Source organism: Genypterus blacodes, unplaced genomic scaffold (assembly GCF_046128005.1).
Source record: "Genypterus blacodes isolate CSIRO-AG114 ecotype Tasmania unplaced genomic scaffold, CSIRO-AGI_Gbla_v1 ptg000267l_1, whole genome shotgun sequence".
NCBI lineage: Eukaryota > Metazoa > Chordata > Actinopteri > Ophidiiformes > Ophidiidae > Genypterus > Genypterus blacodes.
Genome location: NW_027467059.1, coordinates 86,548 through 112,500, shown reverse-complemented (window position 1 = coordinate 112,500; position 25,953 = coordinate 86,548). Strand labels below are relative to the sequence as shown.

At 50.2% G+C, this 25,953-nt stretch overlaps 2 protein-coding genes across 3 annotated transcripts; one reads left to right on the top strand and one right to left on the bottom strand.

Moving 5' to 3' along the window:
• Positions 1–5,688: 5,688 nt before the first annotated feature.
• On the top strand, positions 5,689–12,429 carry dla (deltaA). The gene is made up of 11 exons (XM_076171718.1): positions 5,689–5,757; positions 5,871–6,173; positions 6,445–6,505; positions 6,619–6,876; positions 7,777–7,837; positions 7,958–8,088; positions 8,467–8,636; positions 8,823–9,039; positions 9,142–9,919; positions 10,059–10,167; positions 12,307–12,429. The coding sequence occupies exons 1-11, from the start codon at positions 5,689–5,691 to the stop codon at positions 12,427–12,429; spliced, it is 2,280 nt and encodes a 759-aa protein (XP_076027833.1).
• Positions 12,430–15,674: 3,245 nt separating this feature from the next.
• On the bottom strand, positions 15,675–25,805 carry zbtb45 (zinc finger and BTB domain containing 45). 2 transcript variants are annotated; one of them, XM_076171726.1, is made up of 6 exons: positions 25,668–25,805; positions 22,543–23,817; positions 22,049–22,195; positions 19,334–19,474; positions 17,918–18,191; positions 15,675–16,432 (listed from the first exon to the last, which is right to left on the bottom strand). In XM_076171726.1, exons 2-6 carry the CDS (start codon positions 23,590–23,592, stop codon positions 16,008–16,010), a joined length of 2,037 nt encoding a protein of 678 aa, XP_076027841.1. In that variant the 5' UTR covers positions 23,593–23,817; positions 25,668–25,805; the 3' UTR covers positions 15,675–16,007. The 2 variants fall into 2 exon arrangements, with proteins under 2 accessions (XP_076027841.1, XP_076027842.1); XM_076171727.1 differs by having other exon boundaries at positions 22,061–22,195; positions 25,668–25,804.
• Positions 25,806–25,953: the final 148 nt, after the last annotated feature.

Genomic DNA, 25,953 nt, shown 5'->3' with positions numbered 1-25,953 from the left:
CACACACACACACACACACTCCCATGATCACCATGGGCCCCACACATAATTACTGCGGCACTCTTTCTGTACACTTTATGAGAAAGAAACAGCAACGCATGCAAATGAGGCAGCAGCCCAGGCTGGGGAGCCGCGCCTCGCCGTGGGGAATGATGTGGGGAACGAGACGGGGAACGGTAAGATAAGATAATCCTTTCAATCGTCCCAAGACAGGGAAATTCATATTGTTACAGCAGCAAAGTGGACAGTGCAAAGCAATGAAGGACATTAAGATGAAATAAGAGCCTAACAAAGTAAAGAGCCTATCAAAGGTACAACATTACAACTAAGTACAAAAAAGCTTTGAATTCGATGAGTGAATGACTGAGTGAGTGAATGAATGAACATGGGGAACCTGGCGGAGCCCCTATAGGTCCGTGTGGCCCCTCTTCCATCTTGATGCCTGGTGCGCTTCAGCAGGTGAAACAGGTGAAACAGATGTACATTTGTAGAAACCACACAAGAAACGCCTCTAATCCCCAAGTGTCCAGGGCACAAAGAGCACTTCATCAGGATCACAGCAACTATTTGTGCAATAAACTCAAAACAACAACAATCTTACTGCTAAACCCCCGCACAGGCACTTTTATCCTCTTTACACATTCAGAAATCCATTTGGAGACCTGATTAGAACCCTGGGAGAACCCCCCCTGATGCCTTGCCCTCCCTTTCATGACGGCGGGAGTGGAACCATCAACCGTTGCAGCATCTTCTTGAGCTGAGCTCACGGGACACGCCTTCGTCCCCGGTCAGGGTTTCCTGCATGAATGAGGTATCAATGAAAAAAAATCAATTGATCACACGGCAGCAGAACCCCCCCCCCCCCCCTCCCCCTCCCCCGATCACCACTTCATATGATCAATATCGTGTGATGCGCGCCGTGTTTATGTTCCCACGAGTGACCATGTGGTGTCTCCTCTTCAGGGACCAGAAGAAGAACAAACCTCCTGGCTTCCCCCTCACCATATGGCCCCGGAGGGCCCATACCGTTACAGGTCCTTTAACATGCTTCCAGTTAAGTGTTGACGGAGTCGGTGGACGGAGGCGCATAGAGACGTTCGCTTCAGGCCGGGGGGGGGGGGGCAGGGAAATAAACGTTTTCTGGATGTGGTGGTGTGTGTGTGTGTGTGTGTGTGTGTTTGGGGGGGGGGGCAGTGGCAGATGGCTTGTAAGGGTTTGTCCGCGTCTGAAGGCGTGTCGTGGTCCTTCACTGAAGACCCCCGCACCCTCCTCCTCTTCCTCCTCCCCCTCTCCTGCATTCACAATCAATGGAAATTATAGTGCAGAGTGGGTGAATAGTCAGAGCCCGTCACTCTTTTGTTTGGAGCAGGAGTTAAACTACAGTAGCACTTTGGTTAAACAGTCAGAACAGCACAGGGTCCAAAACCACATCCCCTCTTTTTCAACCCCCCTTTTTCACGTTAAAGTGTTTCCTATCATAGGACAGACGTACACTCTGTCGTTGTTACTTCTATTCATTTGAGCTGATAAGTAACCACACACACTGCAGCTCATCTATGCATGAGCAAGACGAGAGAGAGAAAACTCCCTAAAAATGTAAAAAAGGGAGAGGGAGAGAGGAAATTCAAAGAGAGCTTCACTCTCCTCAAACAGCCAGGTGTGCAATAAGAACCACAGGTGAGACAGAGAGAGAGAGTAGGGGGGGCAGAGTCACAAGGAGACAAAGAGAGAGAAAAAGAGAGAGAGAGAGAAGGGGGGGACAGAGTCAGAAGGAGACAGAGAAAGAGAGAGAGAAAGAGAGAGAGAGAGAGGGGGAGAGAGAGAGGGAGAAGGGGAACAGAGTCATAAGGAGACAGAGAAAGAGAGAGAGAGAGAGAGAGAGAGAGAGAGAGAGAGAGAGAGAGAGAGGGGCAGAGTCAGAAGGAGACAAAGAGAGAGAGAGAGAGAGAGAGAGACAGAGAGAGAGAGGGAGAAGGGGAACAGAGTCAGAAGGAGACAGAGAAAGAGAGAGAGAGAGAGAGAGAGAGAGAGAGAGAGAGACAGAGAGAGAGAGGGAGAAGGGGAACAGAGTCAGAAGGAGACAGAGAAAGAGGGAGAGAAAGAGAGAGAGAGAGAGAGAGGGAGAGAGAGAGAGGGAGAAGGGGGGCACAGAGTCAGAAGGAGAGAGAGAAACAGAGAGAACAACAGTCCAGTTAGTTCGTTAGGGGGGTGGTTGACACATTGGGGGGCCCTCCAAGGTTGGCACTGTGTAGGGAGTCCCAGACCGCAGAGATCTCTTCTACATGTAAGACAGTAAGAGAAGGAGAGAATCAGCTGCTGAGCCCCAGCACCCGGTCTCCACTCATTACTCTACCTTTAGTCGGGATTTAAAGATCTTTGATACGCGTGGGTAGGTTGTTCCAAAGAAAAGTATTTTGAGCACAAGCAGGAACCGAAGGGGCGATAAGGTTTGTTAGGTTTACTGTAAAGATGGATTCCAGTAGACGGGACATTCCAGTAGACCAGGGTCAAAGTAACAAACAAGTGCACTTAAGTCTCATCATCCTGGCTGTACAGCAGAGATTAACTACCGTGCTAATATCAGTGTTGTTATAGAATGCTAGCTCTTCACTGAATGAGTTCTTTTACTGTTACAGGATGACGGACTGGACACTTAGCAAAGTTTACATGAAGTGTCAATCTCTGCTTCCTTGGGCAGAGATTGACATTCAAACAACAGCTAGAAGGCAGGTCTCCATGGAGACAATCGGCCAAAACTGCAATTCAGATTTCCAAGTGGAAGAGTGAAAAAGTAAAAGTACAAAGTGTTAAAGTTTGGAAATATTGCACACTGACTAAAGTTGAAAAAAGAAAAGAAAAGAAAAATACTCAAGTAAAGTTCAGATACTCCCCGAAAACACAACAAAGAAGTTGATGACTTCACTCCACTGGTGATGATGATGATGATGAGCATGTCTCAACACAGTGACGCAATGTACAGCCCAGCCTGGGACGTTATACAGCAGAAAATCACATTTAGACATAACTAAGACACACCCCCTTATGTATACACACACACCACCACACACAAACACACAAACAGACACCTACACACACAATGTGAGTCTGGATGAAGGGCACAATTTGTTTGCCCCCCTTGACAAAGAGAACATGCTAGGATTCAAAGAAAGATGTGAGTGTGTGTGTGTGTGTGTGTGGAGGTGGGGGGGGGGGGGGGGAGAAAGAGAGAGAGAGAGGAGGAAGAGGGAGAGGGGGTATTGGGGTATTGTGCATGTGCCGGGGGCGCGCACTCGTGGAAGCTCGCACACTGTTATTGAGGAAAGAGCAGGTGCTGTCTGAATTACCATACAGCTGGGGGGGGGGGGGGGAGGGGACAAAGAGAGAGAGAGAGAGAGAGAGAGAGAGAGAGAGAGAGAGAGAGAGAGAGAGAGACGGAGGGACAGAGAGAGACAGAGGGACAGAGAGAGAGAGAGACAAAGAGAGAGAGGGGGACAAAGAGAGAGAGGGACAGAGAGAGAGAGAAACGGAGGGACAGAGAGAGAGAGACAAAGAGAGAGAGGGGGACAAAGAGAGAGAGAGACAGAGAGAGACACAGGGAGAGAGGGAGACAGGGGACAGGGAAAGAGAGAGAGAGACAAAGAGAGAGAGAGAGAGAGAGAGAGAGACAGAGAGAGAGACAGAGAGAGAGAGAGAGAGAGAGAGAGAGAACATGTTCCTCCAGCACACAATGACAAAAGTGCCGCCTCATCTTGGCCACGAGAGAGAAACACATGCACGCACACACACACATATCCACACACACACGCGCGCGCACACACACACACAAACATACACACACGTGTTTTCTTCACCCCAGAGAATGAGAAGAAGGGAACAAATGGAAAAGCAGGAGTCCCTCCATACAAATCCAGCTTCCCCCCTCACAAGTCGTTTACCTCACAGCACTACTGTGCCAAGGAATGTTTTCTTTAGTCTATTGATTCAATTCAAAGCATCAAATTCTTCCCACAACCACAAATACCAAAAAATGAGAAGATGAGAGGGTGTGTGTGTTTGTGGAGGAGGGAGAGAGAGTGTGTGTGTGTGTGTGTGTGTGGAGCAGTGAGCCAACAGCTGGAGGGATCTGATCCATCACACTCAGACTCGCTGTGAGAAAGCGTGATTACGTCCAACTTTAACACATGAAATAGGATGTTGGGCTGAAATCACCAAAGATGAAGGGGACAGACCAGGATGAAGACCACAACCCACACGCTCCACTGAGTAGCACTGTGGCACTGGGGAAACAGAAGGGGGATAGTTACTGTCCTTACCTAGGACTGGCTGGACTAGCCACCTCCCCAAAATGCTAACACATTGTGGTGACGAAGACTACGACAACCACGTTTAGTCCGCTTGTTGGTCTCCTTCGTCTGAAGAGGAGGAAACAAATGGACATTCCTTGATATTTAATATTGCCAATTCCAACATCGACTCTCGCTCAGTCGCCATTGATCCTACTCCAAGGATGTAAACATGGATGCAAAGCAACACAGTCTTGCCCTCTGCTTTGCCCCGCCTGCTGCGCTGTCAGCTAACATTCTGGACGGGCCGACCTGCGCAGACACACCAACGCAAAACCGCCAATGCGGGAAAGAGCGCTGGCTCCAGCGTCAGGGCGCCTCTTACCTATGATCAGGTCTGCTCTCCTCTGGACCAGGCAGAACTTCCCCAGTAAAGGTCAAAGGTCACATGGACACAAACACTGACATGAAAGAAGTAAACCCCTGAAGGAAACACATCTGAGGCGTCTTCCTTTAGTGTGAAGCTGTGACGCAAATGCTGAACAATCTTCACTCCCCACCCCCAACCTGGTGTATTATATGAGATGCTGACTGACTGAATCAGCTCAGGTGAACAACAGATGAGAGTTGTGATGATTTTTTCCATCTGCTGGTTTAAAGAAACAGTTGCAAATGCCAGCAGTGTGAAGTATTTCCTCTCATAAATCCACTTCTCCTGCACTTTGCTTGAATCCACCTGTTGCACGTGACTTCCCTGTCTTGTATTAGTTTACATACTTGCACACTGGCTCTGTTTTCGTGCTCGCATCACCGGGAGCTGCTCGCCGTTAGTGGCGCCTGTGGAGGGACTGCACGGGATCCTATTGTGGAGACCCGGGCCAGATTGGGGAGGTGAAGTCGGGGAGGAGGAAGAGGAGGGGTGGGAGGTGGGGGGGGGCGGTCATTTGCATGTTATTACCATAGCATGTGTCGGGCCGTATAAAGCCGGCTGCAGGCGGCCTGGGCTGGAGACAGACGCACAGTTCACAGTGAGGAAAGACGCTGAGGGGGGAGAAGGGAGCATGTTGGACCAGTGACAAACCTGCCCCTGGACTGAACCAAGACCGGTACGCAAGAAAAAAAACCTAAACTTTGCCACAAAAGGAGCGGAGGCAGATTGTTGATTGTTCTGGGCCGTCTGGATTATCGAGTCACGGCGGATCTGGAGGACTTCTATTCTGCGTCTCAGATCTTGCGATTTTTTTGGGGAGGATTTATCTTTTTGTTCCGCGGGTCATGAATGCAGCTGTTGATGAGAAGAGAAGCCTGTGAGGAGACAGAAACGCGCTCCATGCATCTTCGAACGGAGGCGCCCTGAGGACACGCGGAGCCCCGACACTTTTACCGCTATTTATATTTATTTATTATGTATTTATTCAATATGGGGCGCGTCATCCTGCTCACGACTGCCGTCATGTCCATGCTGGTGTGCCAGGTAAGACCCTAAACAATGACCCACCATCCCACCAACACGCTCACACACACGCGCACGCACGCACACACACACACACGCTGCTCTGTGCGCTCACACACTCTTTTCCTCCGCAGGGGTTTTGCTCGGGAGTTTTTGAGCTGAAGTTGCAGGAGTTCTTAAACAAAAAGGGAGTACAGGGAAACACAAACTGCTGTAAAGGGGGGCTGGCCTCGCCTTTCCAGCAGCAGTGCGAATGTAAAACCTTCTTCAGGATCTGTCTGAAGCATTACCAGCCCAACGCCTCCCCGGAGCCACCGTGCACCTACGGCGCCGCTGTGACTCCCGTCCTCGGGTCCAACTCCTTCCAGGTGCCCGATGTCATCCCGGAGAGCTCGTTTACCAGCCCAATCCGAATCAACTTCGGCTTCACGTGGCCGGTGAGTACAGCCGGGCCATTGGACCCACACAGCAGCCATGCGGGGGCCGCGCCATCGCGCTCTTTTCGGGGGACGGGGGACGGGGGGGCGGGGGGGATCCGTGCGTAAAAACGCGCCGCGGCAGGTTTTCCAACTGAAAGTAGCGCAGAAAGTAGCTAGCCGGTGTTTGGTTTCAGCGGATTAGGACAGTGTGTGGGACGGTCGCCTCGGGCCTCTTGCTTGATGTTATCTCCGCTGGCCACCTGTCTCATGAAGCCATTTGTGTTCCCAGGGGACCTTCTCGCTGATCATCGAGGCATTGCATACCGACTCCAAGGACGACCTCTCCACAGGTAGGACACACACACACACACACACACACACACACACCTCCCACGGGCGCGCATTTACGCATTTTGGCACCATTCATTTAATATCTCTCCTCCGCTCCGTTCTCCCTTCATAGAGAACCCAGACCGCGTCATCAGCACCATGAGCACCCAGAGGCACCTGACTGTGGGTGAGGACTGGTCCCAGGACCTGCACACGGGCGGGAAGACCGAGCTGAAGTACTCTTACCGGTTTGTCTGCGATGAGCACTACTACGGGGAGGGCTGCTCGGTGTTTTGCCGGCCGAGAGACGACGCCTTCGGCCACTTCACCTGTGGGGAGCGGGGGGAGATCGTGTGCGACGCCGGGTGGAAGGGACAATACTGCACCGAACGTGAGTACGAGTGCTGCTACAAAGTCATATCTGTGCGTGACGTCATTCAAACATCCACGCACGAAGCTGCTGCACATTTAGATTTACACCGATCAGATGTTTGTTAATGTTTGCGCTTAAAAACAGAATTATAAAAAGTTGCAATGGTCCCAATAACTTCCAGCGAGTGCCGTTGGAAAGCAACTTGTGCGTAAACAGCACAGCCCTCCGCCCCCTTCCCTCACACACACACACACACACACACACACACACACACACGCCCACTTGATTTATTCTAAGGAAAGTTTTGGGAATAATCTCACGCGTGCCATAAATTTACATGCTACCTTCCGATTGGTTACTCTTGGAGTGGGCCGGGCGCTGATTGGCTGACGCGGGGGAGGTATTGTTTGAAGTGGGCAGCTGCCGGCAGAGAGGAGACAATGGAGCAGCTGTCGCGCACTGGCAACACACTCGCCAGCTGTCCACTCTTATCTGCCCCAATCCGAGACATGAAGGGAAGCTGTGTGTGTGTGTGTGTGTGCGTGTGTGTGCGCGTGCGTGCGTGCGCGTGTGTCTACGCTCATAGAATGAATAAAAGAGTTTTGACCCACAGCGAAGAAGAAAAAAGAGGGTGTTGGGGATGGGTTGAGGGGGCTGTGTGTTTATGTGTGCACTCTCTCTCACACACACACACACACACACACACACACACACTACTCTTTTGTGTCTGTACTATGTTAAACTGAAAGTTCTTCCATCCTAACATGGACTTTGTGTTTAATGGGTTTATGCTGCTCAGCTTCATTTATTTTGATGAATCTGGATTACTGTGATCCATTTTTGTCCTTGGCCTTCTCAACTTGGGATTCAACAAAGAAGCCACTCTAATGCTTAAATGTGTACTTTCTTTCTCCACAGCCATTTGCTTGCCAGGCTGCGACGAAGAGCACGGCTTTTGCGAGAAACCCGGAGAGTGCAAGTAAGTTTCCCTCCAGTTCAACCAGGCATTAATGAATGAATGAATGAATGAATGAATTAGTGGGACACGTGAGGTCATTTGAGTGGACTGACTGGTGTTCCTCTAATTGGTCAACAACAGGTGCAGAGTGGGATTCAAAGGACGCTATTGCGACGAGTGCATTCGTTACCCAGGCTGCCTCCACGGGACCTGCCAGCAGCCCTGGCAGTGCAACTGTCAGGAGGGCTGGGGGGGGCTCTTCTGCAACCAAGGTAAGGAGGGAGAGATAAGGGGATGGAGTGTGAGGGTAAAGAGATAGAGGAACAAAGAAAGAAAGTGAAAGGAGAGAAGATGGAGAAGGCATAAAGGGCTTCTCTTGACCCAGATGTATTGAGAACCTGCATTGTTCCGGGTCTGAAACCGGATCTGGACATCTGTTGTTCTAAATGGTTGTCAAAAGGAATAGATGGAGGCTGAGCAGAAGCTTCTTACACAACAGGCAGCGCAGCCGGGGACGGGAAAGAGTGGAAGAAGAGAAGGAGACGAGTGTGCGTAGAGACAAAAAGACTCCCTCCCTTCTCCCTCTGCTGCTGTTGTCCTGCCATATGTTCTGCTGCGGCTAATCCACATGTGCCGCCGTGTCTTTCCAGATCTCAACTACTGCACTCACCACAAGCCCTGCATGAATGGAGCCACTTGTAGCAACACTGGCCAGGGCAGCTACACCTGTTCCTGCAGGCCCGGCTTCACTGGCGCCAGCTGTGAGATCCAGGTCAACGAATGCGCCGGAAACCCCTGCCGCAACGGAGGAAGCTGCACTGTAAGAGCTGCTTTCTTTTCCTCTTCTTGAACTAACTCTTGACAAGAGCAGGCGTCCTTGTGGCTCACTTCACTTCCCTGAGGAACTCGGAAGGAATACATCATCGGTTCAAACAGACGCCTGTGTTCCAGTCCCACCTCCATCCTGACGTCAGGTCTGTCTGCTCTTTTTTTTTTTTCCTCACAGGATTTGGAAAACACATATACGTGCACTTGCCCTCATGGTTTCTATGGCAACAACTGCGAGCTGAGCGCCATGACGTGTGCAGACGGGCCCTGCTCCAACAGTGGCCGCTGTACTGATAACCCAGAGGGGGGCTACTTCTGCCAGTGCCCCACAGGGTATGCAGGGTTCAACTGCGAAAAGAAGATTGACCACTGCACCTCCAGCCCGTGCTCCAATGGTGAGTGTGACACCTCGCCTTTTTCAGGAAGGTGTACCTCTCTGAATGCATCTCACCTCACCGCAGGGACCACACATTCACGCCAGCATTCTGTCTCCACAGGCGCACGTTGCGTGGATCTCGTCAACTCCTACCTGTGTCAGTGCCCGGACGGATTCACAGGAATGAACTGCGACCACACTGGGGACGAGTGCTCAGTGTACCCCTGCCAGAACGGCGGTACATGCCAAGAAGGTCCCAACGGCTACGCCTGCACCTGCCCACCGGGGTACACCGGCCGCAACTGTAGCTCCCCCATCAGTCGCTGCGAGCACAACCCTTGCCACAATGGTGCCACCTGCCACGAGAGGAACAATCGCTACGTCTGTGCATGTGTTCCCGGTTATGGAGGCAGAAACTGCCAGTTTTTGCTTCCGGAGCACGCCGCCATCCGCGGGTCAGACGTGCCCTGGATGGCGGTCGGCTCCGGGGTGGCGCTGGTGCTCCTGCTGCTTGCCGGATGTGCTGTACTTGTTGGATTTTTCCGTTCAAAGGTCCAGCGAGGCGGTCAGGGAGACACTGCTGCTGAGGGAGAAACCATAAATAATCTGACCAATAACTGTCACCGCAGCGACAGGGACCTTGCGGTCAGCATGATCCTGACTCCAGGTGTCAAAAACATCAACAAGAAGATGGACTTCTGCAGTGATCCTGATGAGGGCTCTTCACCGGGGAGGAGCATCTACAAGAGCTGCAACCCCTCCTCAGACTACAACCTCGTACACGAGATGAACTATGAGCAGGCGGCGAAAGAGGCAATGCTGGACGCAGCGTGTGAGGACAAGTGCCAATCCCTGGACTCCTTTGAGTTTGAGGAGAAACGCAGCAAACGTTTAAAATGGTAAATGTCTGCTTGTGGTTCTATTGTGGGAGGTTCTAATCTGGACATTCAGACATGTTGAGGCTGTCGCTACGCTGTGGCTAACATTAGTTTTCTTCCTCTCTCTCTCTCTCTCTCTCTCTCTCTCTCTCTCCGACAGTGATGCATCAGGAAACAAAGCCCCAGAAATGTCCGCATGTGTGGACACCAAGTACAAATCTGTGTTTGTGATGTCAGAGGAAAAGGACGAATGTATAATTGCAACCGAGGTGAGTTCGGAACGCTCTGTTTGGAATCGGCCTTCATTTGTAGTCGCAGCATTCCTGCTCAGGTTCATCTGGCAGTCAAACACTAACACACACTTCTTCTCTGGCTCTTTTTTGTGCTTCCTTAGGTGTAATGAGCCACTGATGGGCTGCCCGTTGCTCATTTGCTCTATGGGAGAGTTTTTATACTCCTTCAGATGCTGCTCTAACCCTAGGGGGAGGTGTCCCGCCTTGAGACTGCTGCTGATACCGAGACGTTTAACTGATATTCAGAGTGAGCTGGTTCTCTACTGGAAACTTAAGTGCAGGCAGCGGCGGCCTGTGGGATAGGAACTGGCGGGGTTAAAAACTAAAGTTTACCTTTGAGGGTTAACTGCCACTTAGCTTTCTGTTCAGCCTTTTACTGGAGAGCGGGCTTAAAAAAAAGGTTGTGAAAACACGGAGAAGGACGCGAGCTTTATCACGTGCCGTGCTACGATTGAAAAACAAATATTTGCAACATTTGCACCCGGGCCTTTTCTCTAACCCACACGCCGTTGCTAAACGCAGGAACTGCATCAAACGGTGGATGTTTGGCCATAGTGGCCTGTTCTTCACGAGGCAGTGCACCCATCACGACCTGTGAGGACTCTATGTATACTTGATCACTGTGTTAACTGAAGTGCGTTCCCCCCCCTCCAAACCATTTATGACATAGTATTGTTCTTTTTTTCATTTTTGGACACGAGAACTTTGTCTTTGTTGATAAAAATGTTGGTTTTGATACAGATTTTCCTTTTGTAAAATAAAGAAAAACAAGAAAAAAGTTATGATTTAAAGTTATGATTTTATTTAAGTTAATTTAATAATTTTGTGTTATTCTTATTTTGTATTGTATATCTGTGATGTTTGTTATGATTATTTAAGTTGTTTTCTTTTATGATATTTGCAAAGGCACTTCAGGTCAATGGGACTCTTTTTAAGAAATGTTATTTAAGAGGGATTGTACTGTACAAATTGTTATGTAACTGTCTCCTTTACAGTTTTTCAATGAAGGAATTAGCCAAGACTATTTTTCCAAATAAATATTATTCAATGTGAAATTTAATTGCGTGCCACTTTGTTTTGTCCATCTGTGAAAAACACTTCTTCAGGGGTCTGTGAGCAAAGTTAATCAGTAACATCTGTTGTCTTCCCCTGGCGACCCCATAGCGGGCTATTCTATGTCCACACTGTTGCCTACTGCCAGAAGTTGAAAGTGTCTCCCTGGAGACGGGAGAGGGGGCCTATTCATAAAAAACAATGTCCGTACGCTAGATTTACCACTCCTACTTCTCCTCCTAAAGAACGAGGAAGGTCATGCACGGCTTGAAAAATCTGACAAACGTAACGTTGATGCCTGCTGCACATCCAAATACTCCACTCTTCCTCTTCTGAACAGCGAAAAATAACTTTAGTGGCTATTTTCCCTCCGTTGAGCGAAGCTTTTTCCTTTTTATTGCATCAGAGTTTGGCCAAAGCTGAATGTAACCGTCACATAAAAGGGAACCAAACGTTACATTTGCCAGTTCACGTTTGGACTGTATCAATCCCCCGGTCGCCTCTTTGAATCACCTTCCGTTTTCCTTTTAATTGCCAAACAAAGACGGCGATTGTATTTAGAGTAACTGTAAATCATCGGCCCGGTCGAGTCGGCCTCTGAAGGGGTTTATAACCTCGTGGCATCATGGGAACAGACTTCGGCAGACAATGATGGAATTGACAATGGGGCACACAAAAGGCCACCCTTGGGAGAGCCTGTGTGTCCCTCGGCATGCTGGGAGAAAGAGAGTAACAGGAACAGATGTTGTTGAGTAACAGATGCCTTCTGGCCAGAGTTCAGCCGCTAGCAGCCGGACCTTCAAAGGCTCCGGCAACAGAAAGAAAGATTATGTACAGACCCTCAAGAACACACAGATCTTCTTCTGTCCTCTGATGAATGTCGGGGTTTACAGCAACGACGACGACTCAAAAAATACAAGCAAATAGACGTTTGGTGATGGAGATTAAAGCTTGATGTTGACTCGTCAGGGGAACGCAGACGGTGCTGCTGCTGCAGTCACATTGGGAAATCCAGGTTATTACGAATTAATTGTGTCTCTAAACCTGATTTGTGGTCCTGAGGTCTGGGCGGCGATCGTGGGACAGAGACCCGGTCTGGACAGCTTCCAGGCCTGCGTTCGCTTCTCGGTTGCAATGACTCCTACCAACAGAACCGAGGTGGGGAGCTGGCAGAGGCACCAGTGACTCCTCCTGGTTGGCGAGAACGTCTGCACGGAGGAAGGCGGCATCTGGGGTGAAGGTTAAGACTGACAAGCAGTGACGACTCATCACGGATACACGCGGCTGAAATGAGGGACTCCATGACTTCACCTGGGGGGGGGGGGGCTGTGCAGCTTCTCATCACACACACACACACACACACTACTGTCAGTCACAAATTAATCACGCACTGATATTCTGAGAAAAAAGCAGACGAGTATCCAGAATAAATCGTTTTCATTCCCACTTTTTGATGAAATATTGCAACATTATTCTTGAAATCCTGACATTAACGTATATTGGTTGACATTACTCTCCCTCTCTCTCTCTCTCTCTGAACAAACCAGACGTGCCACAGCTTGTTGGCTTGGAGCCATAGAGGGTTTTATTTGGAGAAAGAGACTTTTGAAATCACTCATTTTAAAATTCAATTAATTCATTGCGTACGACATCTAATTCCTCATAAAAAGTTAAATCATGCCTTTAGTCTTTTTATACATAAAAGATGAGGTTTACAATGACAAATGATTTTATAAAATGACTTTTTTCTGACATATTTAACCTCTGTTAAAGGAATATTAATGTAAAAAAATTGTTTTTACTTCCCTCCCAAAAGCAAAACAAAATCAAAAAGGCATCACACAGTACGTTACAATGCGCTGACATGGCTTCAAAGCACAAATATTACAGTACTGTACAAGGGTCCGCCTCAGACCAGATGCACCAAAGCCTCCACCACTGCTGAGGAAAGATCAAACCTCTGAAACAGCTCAACACTGCTTATTTAGCAAAAGGCAGACCACAGCACCGTGATGGCAAATGAGGTAAATATTTCCCAAAAAGCACCGACAGTTTGGTGTTAGACAAAGTTAATATTTAGCTTATAACCAACAGTGAGTTGGTGGAGTCGGAGTCCAGCCACACTTGAAAAATTCAACATTTTTCATCTTTTCTAACTACTTAGTATAGCAAATTAAGCTGCAATCTTAAAAAACAAAACAAACAATGCACGCACGGTTCGGTCTGCTCAGGGTAAATAAGCAGCTTCCCTACAGGTCAACGGGACATTTCATGTCAAACTTTAGAGTGACGTCCAGTGAAGTCTTTGCTGGACTCACTGGTTCAGATGAAAGACATCTCCAGTAAAATGATCCTTCAATCAAATTACATTCTTCTCACTTTTCCTTTCATATGCAGTCAAACTTCTCATTTATGAATGAAGGTCAATTCAAAGGCAATTATATCATACAATGTCTGGACTGACAAACTTTAAGGAAATGAGTGAAAACTGGGACACAAAGTGTTTTTCTTTTTCACCTTTTAGGTGTAAATAACCAAAACAAAGCAATCTTCGGCCAAATACTTTAGGGCGCAACGTCTAGGACTAAGAAATGATGTGCAAACTTAAGTGTGCATAGAGATCAAATTGTAATAAATATTAAAGTGATAATTCACATTATCACGAGTTTGACTTTGTCAAAGCTTGTAGGGGTGATTGTACATTTTCATGATTCATTTAGTTTGACTAAAATATTAAAAAGGTTTATAGTGCTGCGAAAAAAGCTTTTTTTTTTTCTTCTTTTTTTAAAATCATTTTTATGACAAACATTTCCCGTTTAACAAGAGCCCCAAAAGACAAACACAACCAAACACACACTCCATAAAAATCCTGATAAAAATCACTGATTTGTCAGTTATTCAACCAAGTTCTACTTCCTTTGAATGGCTCTTCCACTTTTTTTTTTTTAATATTCTGCGTTATTTCTGCGTCAAAGAATCACATGAGCAACAAAGAAACAGCATTATAGCGATGTACAGGAATTTGACATAGATTTACTTTAGTAAGGTTTAAAAAGTAAACGGATCTATGGTAGCTTTAGTTTCTTCTTGTAATGTAGCTTAAAGATGTGAAGCATAATGCCTGTCTTTGGACCACCGAGGTAATTGTAGGTGTGTGTGTGTGTGTGTAAAACATGCCAAAACGTTTCCCAAACGTTTCACAAGGAGAAAATAGTGTCCTGTGAGCCGCCGCCGCGGCTCCTTCTGGTTCGAGGTATATGATCCTGGGCGGTGGCGCCTGTGGAAAATGTACAAAGCTGTCTGATGGATGAAGGTGAATTTCATTCACGCTGCTGCTGCTGCTGCATCCTCCTCCTCTTCCTCACGCTCAAATAGTCTCACTCTAATGAAACTACTTTCCTTTCCGGGTGGCTTCATCGCTGCTCACCGGCCTCCTCTGTCACCCTGCTCTGCCCCTGGAAAGCACCGGGCTCCATTCACCTTCAATTCAATTAATTCAGGAAGTGCATGTTTATCTTCTTTAGTATTCAAGAAGAAACACATTGTGCTTCTTCTGAGGCTTTTTCCTTATGCAGCCTATGCCATTACCTCAATGGGGGGGGGGGGGTCGGGGTCTAGCAGGTCTGTTGTCTCCATGCTATTAAAAAAATGGGAACAGCAGCAAACACTTCAAGAACGTTCACTCTAGTAACTGAGGTGAGAGAGAAAGAAGAGAGCTAGAGACATGGAGCGGTGTCTGAGCGGTGGAAAGGAGCCAAAGGCCCCCCGACGCTCTGACGGCACACTTATCAAATGTGAAAGCGACACTGAAAGCTTTGTGTGAAGTCTGTGCGACTTCCATTTAGTGGCCTTTTGTGTTTCAGTCTACAATGAGAAGCAGCAGATGTGTTGCTGCTGTGAGGATGGACGCAGTGAACCAGTCGCATCTTTATATCTCAGCTCATCTCTGAGGAAGATGAGACGGAAACATCTTTACCAGTGTCCAAAGAATTCCAAAGGAAATCCCTGCAGATGTCTGTTTTATGAATTTCCATTGAATCTGATGTCATGAATGAATGAATGTGTGATAGAATTCTCAGTTTTAAAAACCCAAACCATCAAATTTTGTGTGAAATTTGTCAAACTCAACAGGAAACGGGACACTGGTGTGTAGCGGTTACTGTGCGACACGGCGTCCAGCCAGGTTTTTGTGCAAGATGAATATGGGAAGAAGAAGAAGAAGAAGACAGAGTCTCTCTCTCTCTCTCCCTCTCGCTCTTTCTCTCTCCTGCTGTTCCCAGGGACTAAATGTAATGTAATGTCTTCAGAACTTGAATTAAGAGAACTGAGAGTGAATCAAACCCTTCCCTCACCTGCGTCTCCTTACCACCCCCCGCTGTGCTCTCCACCCACCCACCCACCCTCCTCCTCCTCCTCCTCCTCCTCCTCCTCCTCCGCTCGGCGTTCCTAGCCTCTTTGCCGCCTCTCTGCGTTCCCACACCGCTGCTTATTTCAGAATTCAAGACTTTTGACCAAAGGCTGGATTTTTAGAGGGTTTCTACTTTAAGAATCCAGATTGTTGCACTAAAATGTTGCTGCCAGTCGGGCCGCAGCTTTTTGGAGATGAGTTTGTTCCAAAGTTTTCAAAATCCCATAAAAATGTATAAAGTTTGACGTATCTCTAAGATTTGCCAGCCCGGTGTGGGAACGGCGGTGAAAGGTGTCGTCAAAGCAAAGCCTTCCCCCTTACAGAGCGAGGGTCGGAGCAGGTTCCCCTCCTCCCTCTAGGTGGAGGAAGCTCCGTGGGTGGGCATGTTGGCCATGCCGCCCACCATGCCGGCCGCGCCAGCCATACCTGAGGGCCCTCCCAGAGCCGGAGGACTGTGCTTGGTAGGTGAGGTCATGTCGGGCCCGCGCCCCGGCCCTTGAGCCTGGCCTTGGCCCTGGACCGGGTGCTGGGCGTGCTGCAGGGCGTGGCGCTCCAGCAAGGTGCGGTGGGTGAAGGCCCGGTGGCAAACGTTGCACTGGAAGGTGCGCTCGGCACGGTGGGTGCGCATGTGCACGTTCAGGGAGCTTTTCTGGGTGAAGCGCTTGCCGCACACGGAGCACTGGAAGGCCCGGACGCCGGTGTGCACCACCATGTGTTTGAGGAGGTAGTCACGCAGGGAGAAGGAGCGCCAGCAGATAGAGCACTGATGAGGTTTCTGACCTGCAATGGAGAGACAGAGAGAGGGAGAGAGGGAGAGAGAGGGAGAGAGAGAGGGAGAGGGAGAGGGAGACACAGAGAGAGAGCGAGAGAGAGCGAGAGAGAGAGAAGGGGGGAGAGGGAGAGAGCGAGGGAGAGGGAGACACAGAGAGAGAGCGAGAGAGAGGGAGAGGGAGATACAGAGAGAGGGAGAGAGAGAGAGAGGGAGAGAGAGATACAGAGAGAGAGAGACAGAGAGAGAGAGAGAGAGAGCAAGGGAGAGAGAGAGAGAGAGAGACAGAGAGAGAGAGAGGGAGAGAGAGAGCAAGGGAGCGGGAGACAGAGAGAGAGAGAGAGAGGGAGAAGGGGGGGAGAGGGAGAGAGAGAGAGAGAGAGAGCAAGGGAGAGGGAGACACAGAGAGAGAGCGAGAGAGAGGGAGAGAGAGAGACAGAGTTTTAAAACTTTTATTTACAGGTATTTCTAAACACTTAAACTAAGACGTGAGTTCAAAGACTCCATCATTTGCTTAAAATTGAAAACACAAAGACGTTGTCTGTTGTTGACAGAAAAGCTGTCGAAAAAAAAGAAAAAGAAACTCAGATCTCCTCATCACAATCATCAACACTGGTGTGAGTGCCTCCATCATCATCATCATCATCATCATACAGCTCCCTCCCCAGTTCAGTGATGTTCTTCTTCACTCTGTAGTATTCCTGCTGAGTGAAGCCTCCTCTCACTTCATCACTATCAACCAACTAATCTGTAAGAACATCCAGAAAAACTTTTTTATCTTCCACGTTTACGTTGCTCACATTTTTTAGTTTTTTTCAAAAACAACTTCATCTTAGCCAAACTATAGATCCTGTTTCTTTGTGACATTGGACCTTCTACTGAGAAGAAAGTCCAATGGATCTATAGAGGCCCAGAGGAGGTCTTCAGTTCCTCTTCAGTTCCTCCTCTGACCCTGAGCCTTCTTCCCTCTGTAACTCAGACTCTTTGACTCTTTTAGCAATTCTACTCTTTCCCTGAGAACCTGTAGGAGAGACCTTGGTCTTTCTTTTAAGAGGAGCACTGAGGGGGGCCTGATCCTCCTCCATCTCCTCTGCTGCTTGTCCTAAAAGACACAACGTGCTTCAACAAGGAGGACCTGACGCTACAAACCACCACCACTCACTCTCACACACACTCTCCCAGCATGCAACAGAGAGAGAGAGTGAGGAAGAGAGACAGAGACAGAGACTCAAAATCTGTTTACATTTGACTTTTATAATCTGACCTCTTGACCTTGTTATCCTCCCATACTAACATGAAGGATCTCTCTCTTTATTAGTTTAAGAGATCTGAATGTAAATCAATCATGAATACTGTGGGCTCGCTCTCTCTCCCTCCCTCCCTCTCTCTCTCCCTCCCTCTCTCCCTCTCTCTCTCTCTCCCTCCCTCCCTCTCTCTCTCTCTCTCCCTCCCTCCCTCCCTCCCTCTCTCTCTCTCTCTGTGTGTGTGTGTCTCACCAGAGTGGATGAACATGTGCTTGCTGTAGTTCTTCCTGGAACGTAATGATTTGCCACAGTGCGTGCAGTCAAACGAGGTCTCAGATCCCTGGGAGGAGGGGGAGGGGCCCGCCGAGCAGGAGGAGGTGGAGGGAGCCGGGGCGGGCGTCATCGGTGTCGGAGGCGGAGCCTGGTGGCTAGGGTCTGACCCGGCCATGCCGTCTATCCCGCCCATGGGCCCGCCCACAAAGAACGGCGCTGGCTGAGACTGGCTCACTGGGTACTGGAACAGAAGCTGAGGAGGGAAAACAAACACAACTAATAAATCCTCCTTAAGCCATCAAAACGCAGAGGAGTGAGGCGTTACATCACCACGCAGAGCAGCAGTTTCACCTTTGCACCGCACCAGCATTACCAAACAGCTTTCACACCAAGGTTGAGGAACATTGGCAGAAACATTGTTCAGGCGACGGTCTCAGCATCCTGCCTTCTACTTTCTCTCTCTCTCTCTGTGTGTGTGTGTGTGTGTGTGTGTGTGTGTGTGTGTGTGTGTGTGTGTGTGTGTGTGTGTGTGTGTGTGTGTGTGTGTGTGTGTGTGTGTGTGTGTGTAGCTCTTGCATGATTAAACTATTCGCTACCACTGACTCCGCCCACATCTTTACATCACAGTGACACGTTACTGCGTCGGCTGCAGCAATGTCACCAGCGTCTCCTAATGGAGTCCACTTGTGCGTCTTTATGGCTTCACTCCCCACAGGCTGCACTGCTGGAGCGTTCTGAAGGCCTTGGTGTCGGCCCGGCAGAAGCGGACCGCACAACTGGCAAAGTTCTGACTGCCAGTGCTGCTGAACTGCAGAGAAACGCCACCACCTCAATTTCAGGTCTCATAGCAACTAAAGCTTCTCAACTCTGATTGGCTGGTGGACAAGAGAGCAGAGGGTGGGGTTGTTTCCCTCAGGAAGGATTTCCAGGACTGGGAACATTTGAATTCCATGACTTTTCCATCATGAAGCGTCATTACAAAGACTCCCATGCTGCAGGTTAAGTTTTGCCGTCGCCACATCGTTATTTTAACCCCCGACAACAAAAGGCGAGAGAACGAACCTCAGCCGACAACTGATCTCTGTGGAAACCTGTTATAGCTCAAGCAAACCAGTCACGCAGCTAATCAACCCCCGGTCGTGCCAAACAGCTCGGGAATGTCCGACGCCACGCTGGGTTGGGAAAACAACGCTCCGCCGTCGCTCCGCCGTCGCTCTGCTGTCACGCCAAACAAATTTGCTCTGTTTTTCCAAGTCTTTCCAATTCCCACCATCTATAACATTTAGTCGTTTGTTAGTCATGCTGAAACCGGCCGCTGAAGGTGAAAGGAAATGACCTGAATGACCTCATCACACATGCAGCAGCTGGAAAACATCTGCCTGATGGAGCACCTACCTGATTGTTGATGGACTGCGAGTTCGGAGGCGGAGTCATAGGCTTATTCATCCTTCCTCTGGGGTTAAAGGTCATGGCCTGCTGAGGCTCGCTCTGAGGCCAGAAGCTCTCAGAAAAAACTCCTTGCTCATCGTAGAAATCCTGGAAAACACAAACGCAAAGAACAACCAATGGTACCGTTAGGCATAAACTCCAAATACTCATCAAGGCACAAACCAGGTCCTTTTGCTGCCACGGTTACACCGAGCTACATTTACACGCACCCTCATTATCCAATCATAACGCAGACACAGCAGTAGTGCAATTAAGTTGGCGCTCATGTAAACGGACCTACGATTACGTTCAGGCCTTCGCCCGACTTTACTCTCAAGCCCTTTGGTTAAAAACACGGCGGCACGCCAGGCTACAAACACGCTGGTCACATTAGCAGGCAATGGGTTGTAACGCTGCATTCAGGCACACGTCACAAGATGGTAAATGCCAAAGTTGAAGTGGCACAAACAGGTCCAGGACATTCCAGCGCTTACTAGAGGGAACGACAACACAGAACCGACACAGGAAGGTGCAGACCAGCGTTGTACTGCCTTTCTTCTTTTTGTTTACCTCAAGAAATACATAGAATAGTTTCAGGCCATACCAGAATGGCGACATACTGATTTCCTATATCACCTGAACACAGCAGGATAACTGGAGCCATGATTATATGAATATCTGCGTAGAGTCAAGTTCCCATTATTGGAGATAATTCCTCTACGGCCGGGCCGAGGTTCAGTCCTCCGGATGAAAGGAGCCTACTGAAGTGCCCTTAGGCAAGACGCTGAGGGGTTACCTGCTCCATAGCTGTGGCTCCCAACTGCCCGAGTGCTCAAACTGTCTCCAACGCACACGTGACCGACAACTACACCGCATCTGACACACCGACCGCCCCGTCTCCCTTCTGTTTTAGCTGGAGCGCGTCAGAACTACCTGCTCCTCTGCTCCGACTCCATTCGCACACGCATACGGGCAGACAGCGTTCCTCATCGTCTGCACCTCCGAGTGACTTTCACCCCAAACGCACAACTGCCTGTATGTGGTTTATGTGCACACGTTGGCAAGTGAGTCACCCGGTGCGGCTCAACCGGTCCAGCTACATTTCTGACAACACGCCGACCTTGATGTATAGCTGAGGAGGCTCGTCGATGAAAGGGCCACCAGACATTACCACCCTTCGCAGAGGGGGGAGCAATTGAGGGTTCGGTGCCTTGCTCAGGGGCACCTTGGCAGGGACTCGAACTGGCGACCCTCCGGTTCCCAACTGGAAGCACTACCCACTGAGCTACTGCCTCCCGAAACCACCGTAATACACAACCAGTAAGTCATACCTGCTTTTGGGGAGCAATCAGACTCATGTATGTCATACTTCCACACGCGGTGAGAAGCGTCACTCAAGAATTTGCTCGAAGGCATCTGCCCTGCCCCCCCCCCCCCCGGCTCTCTGCCGCGCCCGTTCCACCACCGCCTCCTTCTCTCTGAAGAGATGGATCGGGCTCAAGTCCGGGCCGCCCCAGGACAACAAGAGCGTAATGGATGTTTGCAAATGTGCAGCGTTTCGTACAAAAGAAGAGAAAAGGAGTTGAAACTGTAGAAGAAGTCAAGTGCATGTTTCTAAGTGGCTCAGGATGTTGGAGCGCTGGATTGGCAGGTTGCTGGTTTGATTCCGGGCTCCTCCTATAGAGCCTGTTGAGAGACTGAACCCCTAACAGCTCCTGGTGTGCAGGTGTGTGTGTGTGTGTCTCCCTGCATCAATGAATAAGTGGATCAACGTGAAGGAGGGAAAAAAATAAATCAATCACAGAACATTTTGTTCCGTGAATGTTTCCATTATTTTTTTGCCGTTATTTCATCGCCCATTTATCGTTCCCTTCATAGAATGTATTCTTTTTGAAGACGTAGACCTGTAAATGCTCACTGGACCAGTAGCACAGCAGACCAGGTCACACACCTTCACCTACATTCCCAGTCTTTCCCTCATCACCTTCCAAATCAACTGAATGAAGCGCCGTCCCCTCAGCAACCATAGTAACAATGTCACTAAGGTCACCCTTCAGGACCTGAGAGGCTTATCTGAGCGGAGCCCCGTTTGTTCTGAAGGAGCTCAGATTCTTAGATGACTGATCGTAGTCCCGTGCCTTTAGTACGGCAGAGATGTCAGAGTGATGCCGTCCTTGCTCTGACCTAATGTAGCGGACAGACATTCATCTCTTTACGTAAATAAGGACAGCAACCATATGAAGCCTTTACCAGTGATTAAAGATGCTGGTATCTTTGACAAATAAACACATCTACAGAAGCAGGAAATGAACTGCTTCCCGCCATCTCACGTGGAACAAACGTGTCGACGGATCAGAGCACTGGATTCCTTCATGCACCGTCGGCTAAACGGCACAATTTACTTTGCGACAGACTTTGGCGGTGGAGTCTTTTTCCTCTGCGGCACAGGAGAGAAAGCTGACAGGCTGGTGAGGCAGATGTTCCTCTGGTGGATTGCAGGTACCACACATCAATCTGTGTGTGGCCTCTACATACTTCAGGGCTTTTACTCTACATATCATCAGGGTGTCATATTCCATACACAGCGATAAGAAGAAGAGGTCAAGAAGTGGTCCATACATCCTAAAATCAAACAAGATGGATGTCCTTGGGTACAGATGTTCTTCTCAATTCCCAGCTTACCTTTAAACCTACCTGTCCAAAACCTGCCATGGATTCCTGGGAGCCTTCCTGCTCCCCAACTCGCCTCCCGTCCTCCAGCGAGTACACAGCCCCGTCCGAGTCCTGCACCCCTTCATCTTTCACCACCACTCCCTCTCCCCCGAGCACCTGCGGGGATAGAACCAGCAGCATCAGCCTGGAGGCAACGGCAAACTGCACCAACACCCAACAAAAAGCAGCAGAACAAAAATGTCTGCGTGATTCAGCCGATGGGTCAGTGAGTTTAATGACCTACAGTAGGTATGCAGAAGTCCATAGAATACCAACAAGGCAATGGCAGAGGGAGTTTAGACAACAGCTCCTCCTCAATCCTGCCAAGTGCAGAAACATCTCAGCAATATACGCCAATGCAGTGAGGGAAGAGGAAAAGGCAGCAAAAGACAGAAAAGCAAAGCATTGCAGCTCTGCATGCCTGAAAGCTGTAACCATGGCAACCCCTCCTCTTATCCCCCTACCTGGAGTCTTAGCGGCTGCCTCTGCTTGCGGCTGTGTCCCGCCCCCCTGTCTCTGTCTCCGTCTCTTCCCCGCTCCCTTCCGTCCATGTCCTCCTCCTCGCTGTACCTGTCCATCCCCACCAGCTCGTCAGAGAGGTCGGTCGTGTTGCCGCGGAGGCTGTCCCTGCCGATGCTGTCCACGCTGCCCACGCCGGAGCTGCAGGCCGCCGAGAGGTTCCCCGTGCTGCCAGTGCTGCCACCGTTAGCCGTTTGCGCCAGCAGGTCTCGGAGTTTGTACCTGACGTCCTGAGTGCAGCTGGAGTTTTGCTTCATGAGTAAGGCGGCGGCCCCCGAGCCCAGCCCGTCGGCCCCGCACATGGAGCCGGGGCCCATGTCGCCAAGTGCCATCAGGCCCACCGTGTTGGCTTGCTCCATCGGGCCGGGGCCGCTGTCGCCGACGTTGGCGCTCCCGAGACCCCCGCCCATGCTACCGGCCCCGCACTCAGCCATGAAGTTGGAGAAGTTTGGGTAACCCCCACCTCCACTTGTGCCACCACCAGAACAGCTTGCACCTCCTCCGCCGCTCTCCCTCCCTTTAACCCCACCGCGCTCTTCTTGTTTAGGGAGCACTCCTCCAAGCATCGCCCCTCCTGCCGCCGCCGCCGCCGCCGCGGCTGCGCCCGCTGCGGCCTTCCTCTGAGAGATGATCTGGGTGCACTCGTCAATGACCGTCTTGATCTGCAGGATGCTGGCAGCTGTGAGGATGCAGAGGGCCTGCGACTGCAGCACCACCAGCGATCCGCTGTACATGAAATCCACCAGCTGTTTCACGGTTTCGGCAGGCACCAGGGGCGGCACCGAGATCTCAGAGTGCCCCAGCAACAGCTTGTCCTGGAAGAAGGGGCTGCCAGCTGCCAGCACGCAGGCGTGGGCGCGGAGCGAGGCGTCGTGTATTCGCACCGTTACGTCGCAGAAGAGGCCTTCGCGCCGCTGCGTCCGCAGGGCTTCCAGCACCGACTGGCTGGAGTTGTGGAGGTGGATGTAGTGAACGGTCTCCGTGCCGGACGCCATGGCGGGAGGAGGCGAGTCGCTGGGGACGGGGTGGGAGTGGGGGTGGGGGAGGGGGGGGAGGTGTCTGGGATTCTGCGTCAGCTTGAGGGGCGAGGAGGGCAGGGAGGAAAATGGGTACAGTGCATGGGCCAAGGTGGGGCCGCCTCCCCTCAAACAGTCATGAGCTTCTGTGCCGGATCTGGAGCCAAGCTGCCTTTGTTGTCCTGAGGGGGCGGGGCCTTAGACCTGTTGACACAAATCATAACAGCACTGTTATTAAATATAGATTCACATGAGATGTTCTTACCTTGTTTTGATTATGATTATGAGACTGTATTGATGACATCATACCATATTAAATGCTACACTACATTGTACCTTTAGGTATTTTATTGTACATAGAATATTATATTATATTACTTATTTGAACATGTTGTAGTGCGGCACATGTTACTTTGTCCTCCTTTATAAAATCATTTTAACGACTCAAATTGCAACACGCATAAGGCACAGAGAGGGAGAGAGAGAAAGAGAGACAGAGAGACAGAGAGAGGGAGAGAGACAGAGAGGGAGGGAGGGAGAGAGAGAGAGAGAGAGAGAGAGAGAGACACAGACAGAGAAAGAGGGAGAGAGAGAGAGAGACAGAGAGACAGAGAAAGAAAGAGAGACAGGTTTGGTTTATTTCTGCACATCATGAAGCGTCTCCAGGTCCTCCAGCGTCTCCCAGACTGAGCAGCGAGCGAGAAGCTGCCCCGTGGTTCAATAGACGAGGCCACCTATGTTCTAAGACGGACCAATCACACGGCGCTTAGACTAAATGGACAGTGCATGCTTGAGATCGATATTATGGAGATTCAGTCAGGTTACAGGGACACAAACCCTTAGAGACTGAAGAAGAACCTGCTGAGCTGTCAACATGGTGACAGGTGAGGAGATCTCACTGTAAGATGACTTTAAAGCCTTTGATAATGGAGTATGCAGTAGCTCAGTCCATAGGGAACCAGAGGGTCGCTGGTTCAAGTCCCCTGTGGACCGAGCACAGGCTGGCAGGCGGCAGCTGCAGAGTTGCCAGTTTGCCTCTGGGGCACTGCCGAGCAAGGCACCAAACCCCAAAGCTGCTCCACGGCTGACCTGCGAGAACCCCCTCTGTATTGCATGTGCGTGTGTGAGGGAGAGAGAGTGTGAACTTCAAACTCATGTAAGAAGAAGAAGAAGAGATTTTATTCGGTCAAATGTCATGCAAACATGTCATCTTGAAATGTGTTGCCCATAGAGCAGTTTGGGGGTTCGGTGCCTTGCTCAAGGGCGCCTCAGCTGGGCCCCGGTGGCAAACTGGAACTGAATTTCCCAATCACGGGATAATAAAAGGGCTGCTGTTCTTCTTCTTCTTCTTCAATGTCTGTAGTCTTGACCTGTCGACTTGCTCACTGGCCTCCTTCCGGTCTGTAACAATTGGATTTGGGTTAATCGAGTGTATTGATTGGATTTGTGGGAGCGTACAGGTGCGGCTCCGGATGTTCCGCCTCGTGCCAACACCTGTTTTGGACAGCTGACAGCAGCACGCGCCTCTCGCTGCTCGGCGGGGGGTCCGCCACGATCACGCGACACCGCAGAGTTGCGACATTATATACACAAACACACACACACATACTCCGTGAAGCACAAAGGCGACGGGCGGCTCCGTGAACCCGCTGAGAGGAGCCGCCAGCTCTGTCAACAAGCGAGCAGCTTACCGCTAACAAGCTCACCCCGGCTAGCGCTAGCTGTTGACATTAACCGTTACAGTTTGCACAGAATATCTGCACGACATGCGCACTTTGGCGACACGCACACGAAGCTCCGCGGCTGAATTGAAGCAAACCCAACCCGTTTAATGCCCGATGGCCCCTGGCAGTGAGTTTAACACAAAGTGGGCGTCGGACTTCGCCTCCACGTTGAGACATGCTAAGCTACACTTCTAGCGAGCTAGCGAGCTAGCGCAGGGTCGAGTTAGCTCCCCTGGCTAACTGGCCGCTTTCTGCACACACAGCGCGCGGCGACCGAACTAACGACCGGCCCCCGGTGTGTCCGTGTGCTCGTTTACATGGCGGACATACCTGCGAGCGGCAGCGGCAGGCAGGCAGGGCGCTGGTTTGGTTTTGGGGGGAGAGATGGATGCAGCAGGAGGAGGAAGCCCTCAGTGAGACGGAGCCAAGCTGGCGAACAAACACGTACACACACACACACACTGAGACACGTAGGCGCGCACGCTCACACGTACCCACGCACGCACGCACACACACACACACACACACACACACACACACACACACACACACACGGGGAGACGGGGACGTGGAGTTTGGCCTGATTAACCCTTAGCAAAATCCACCTAGACAGACG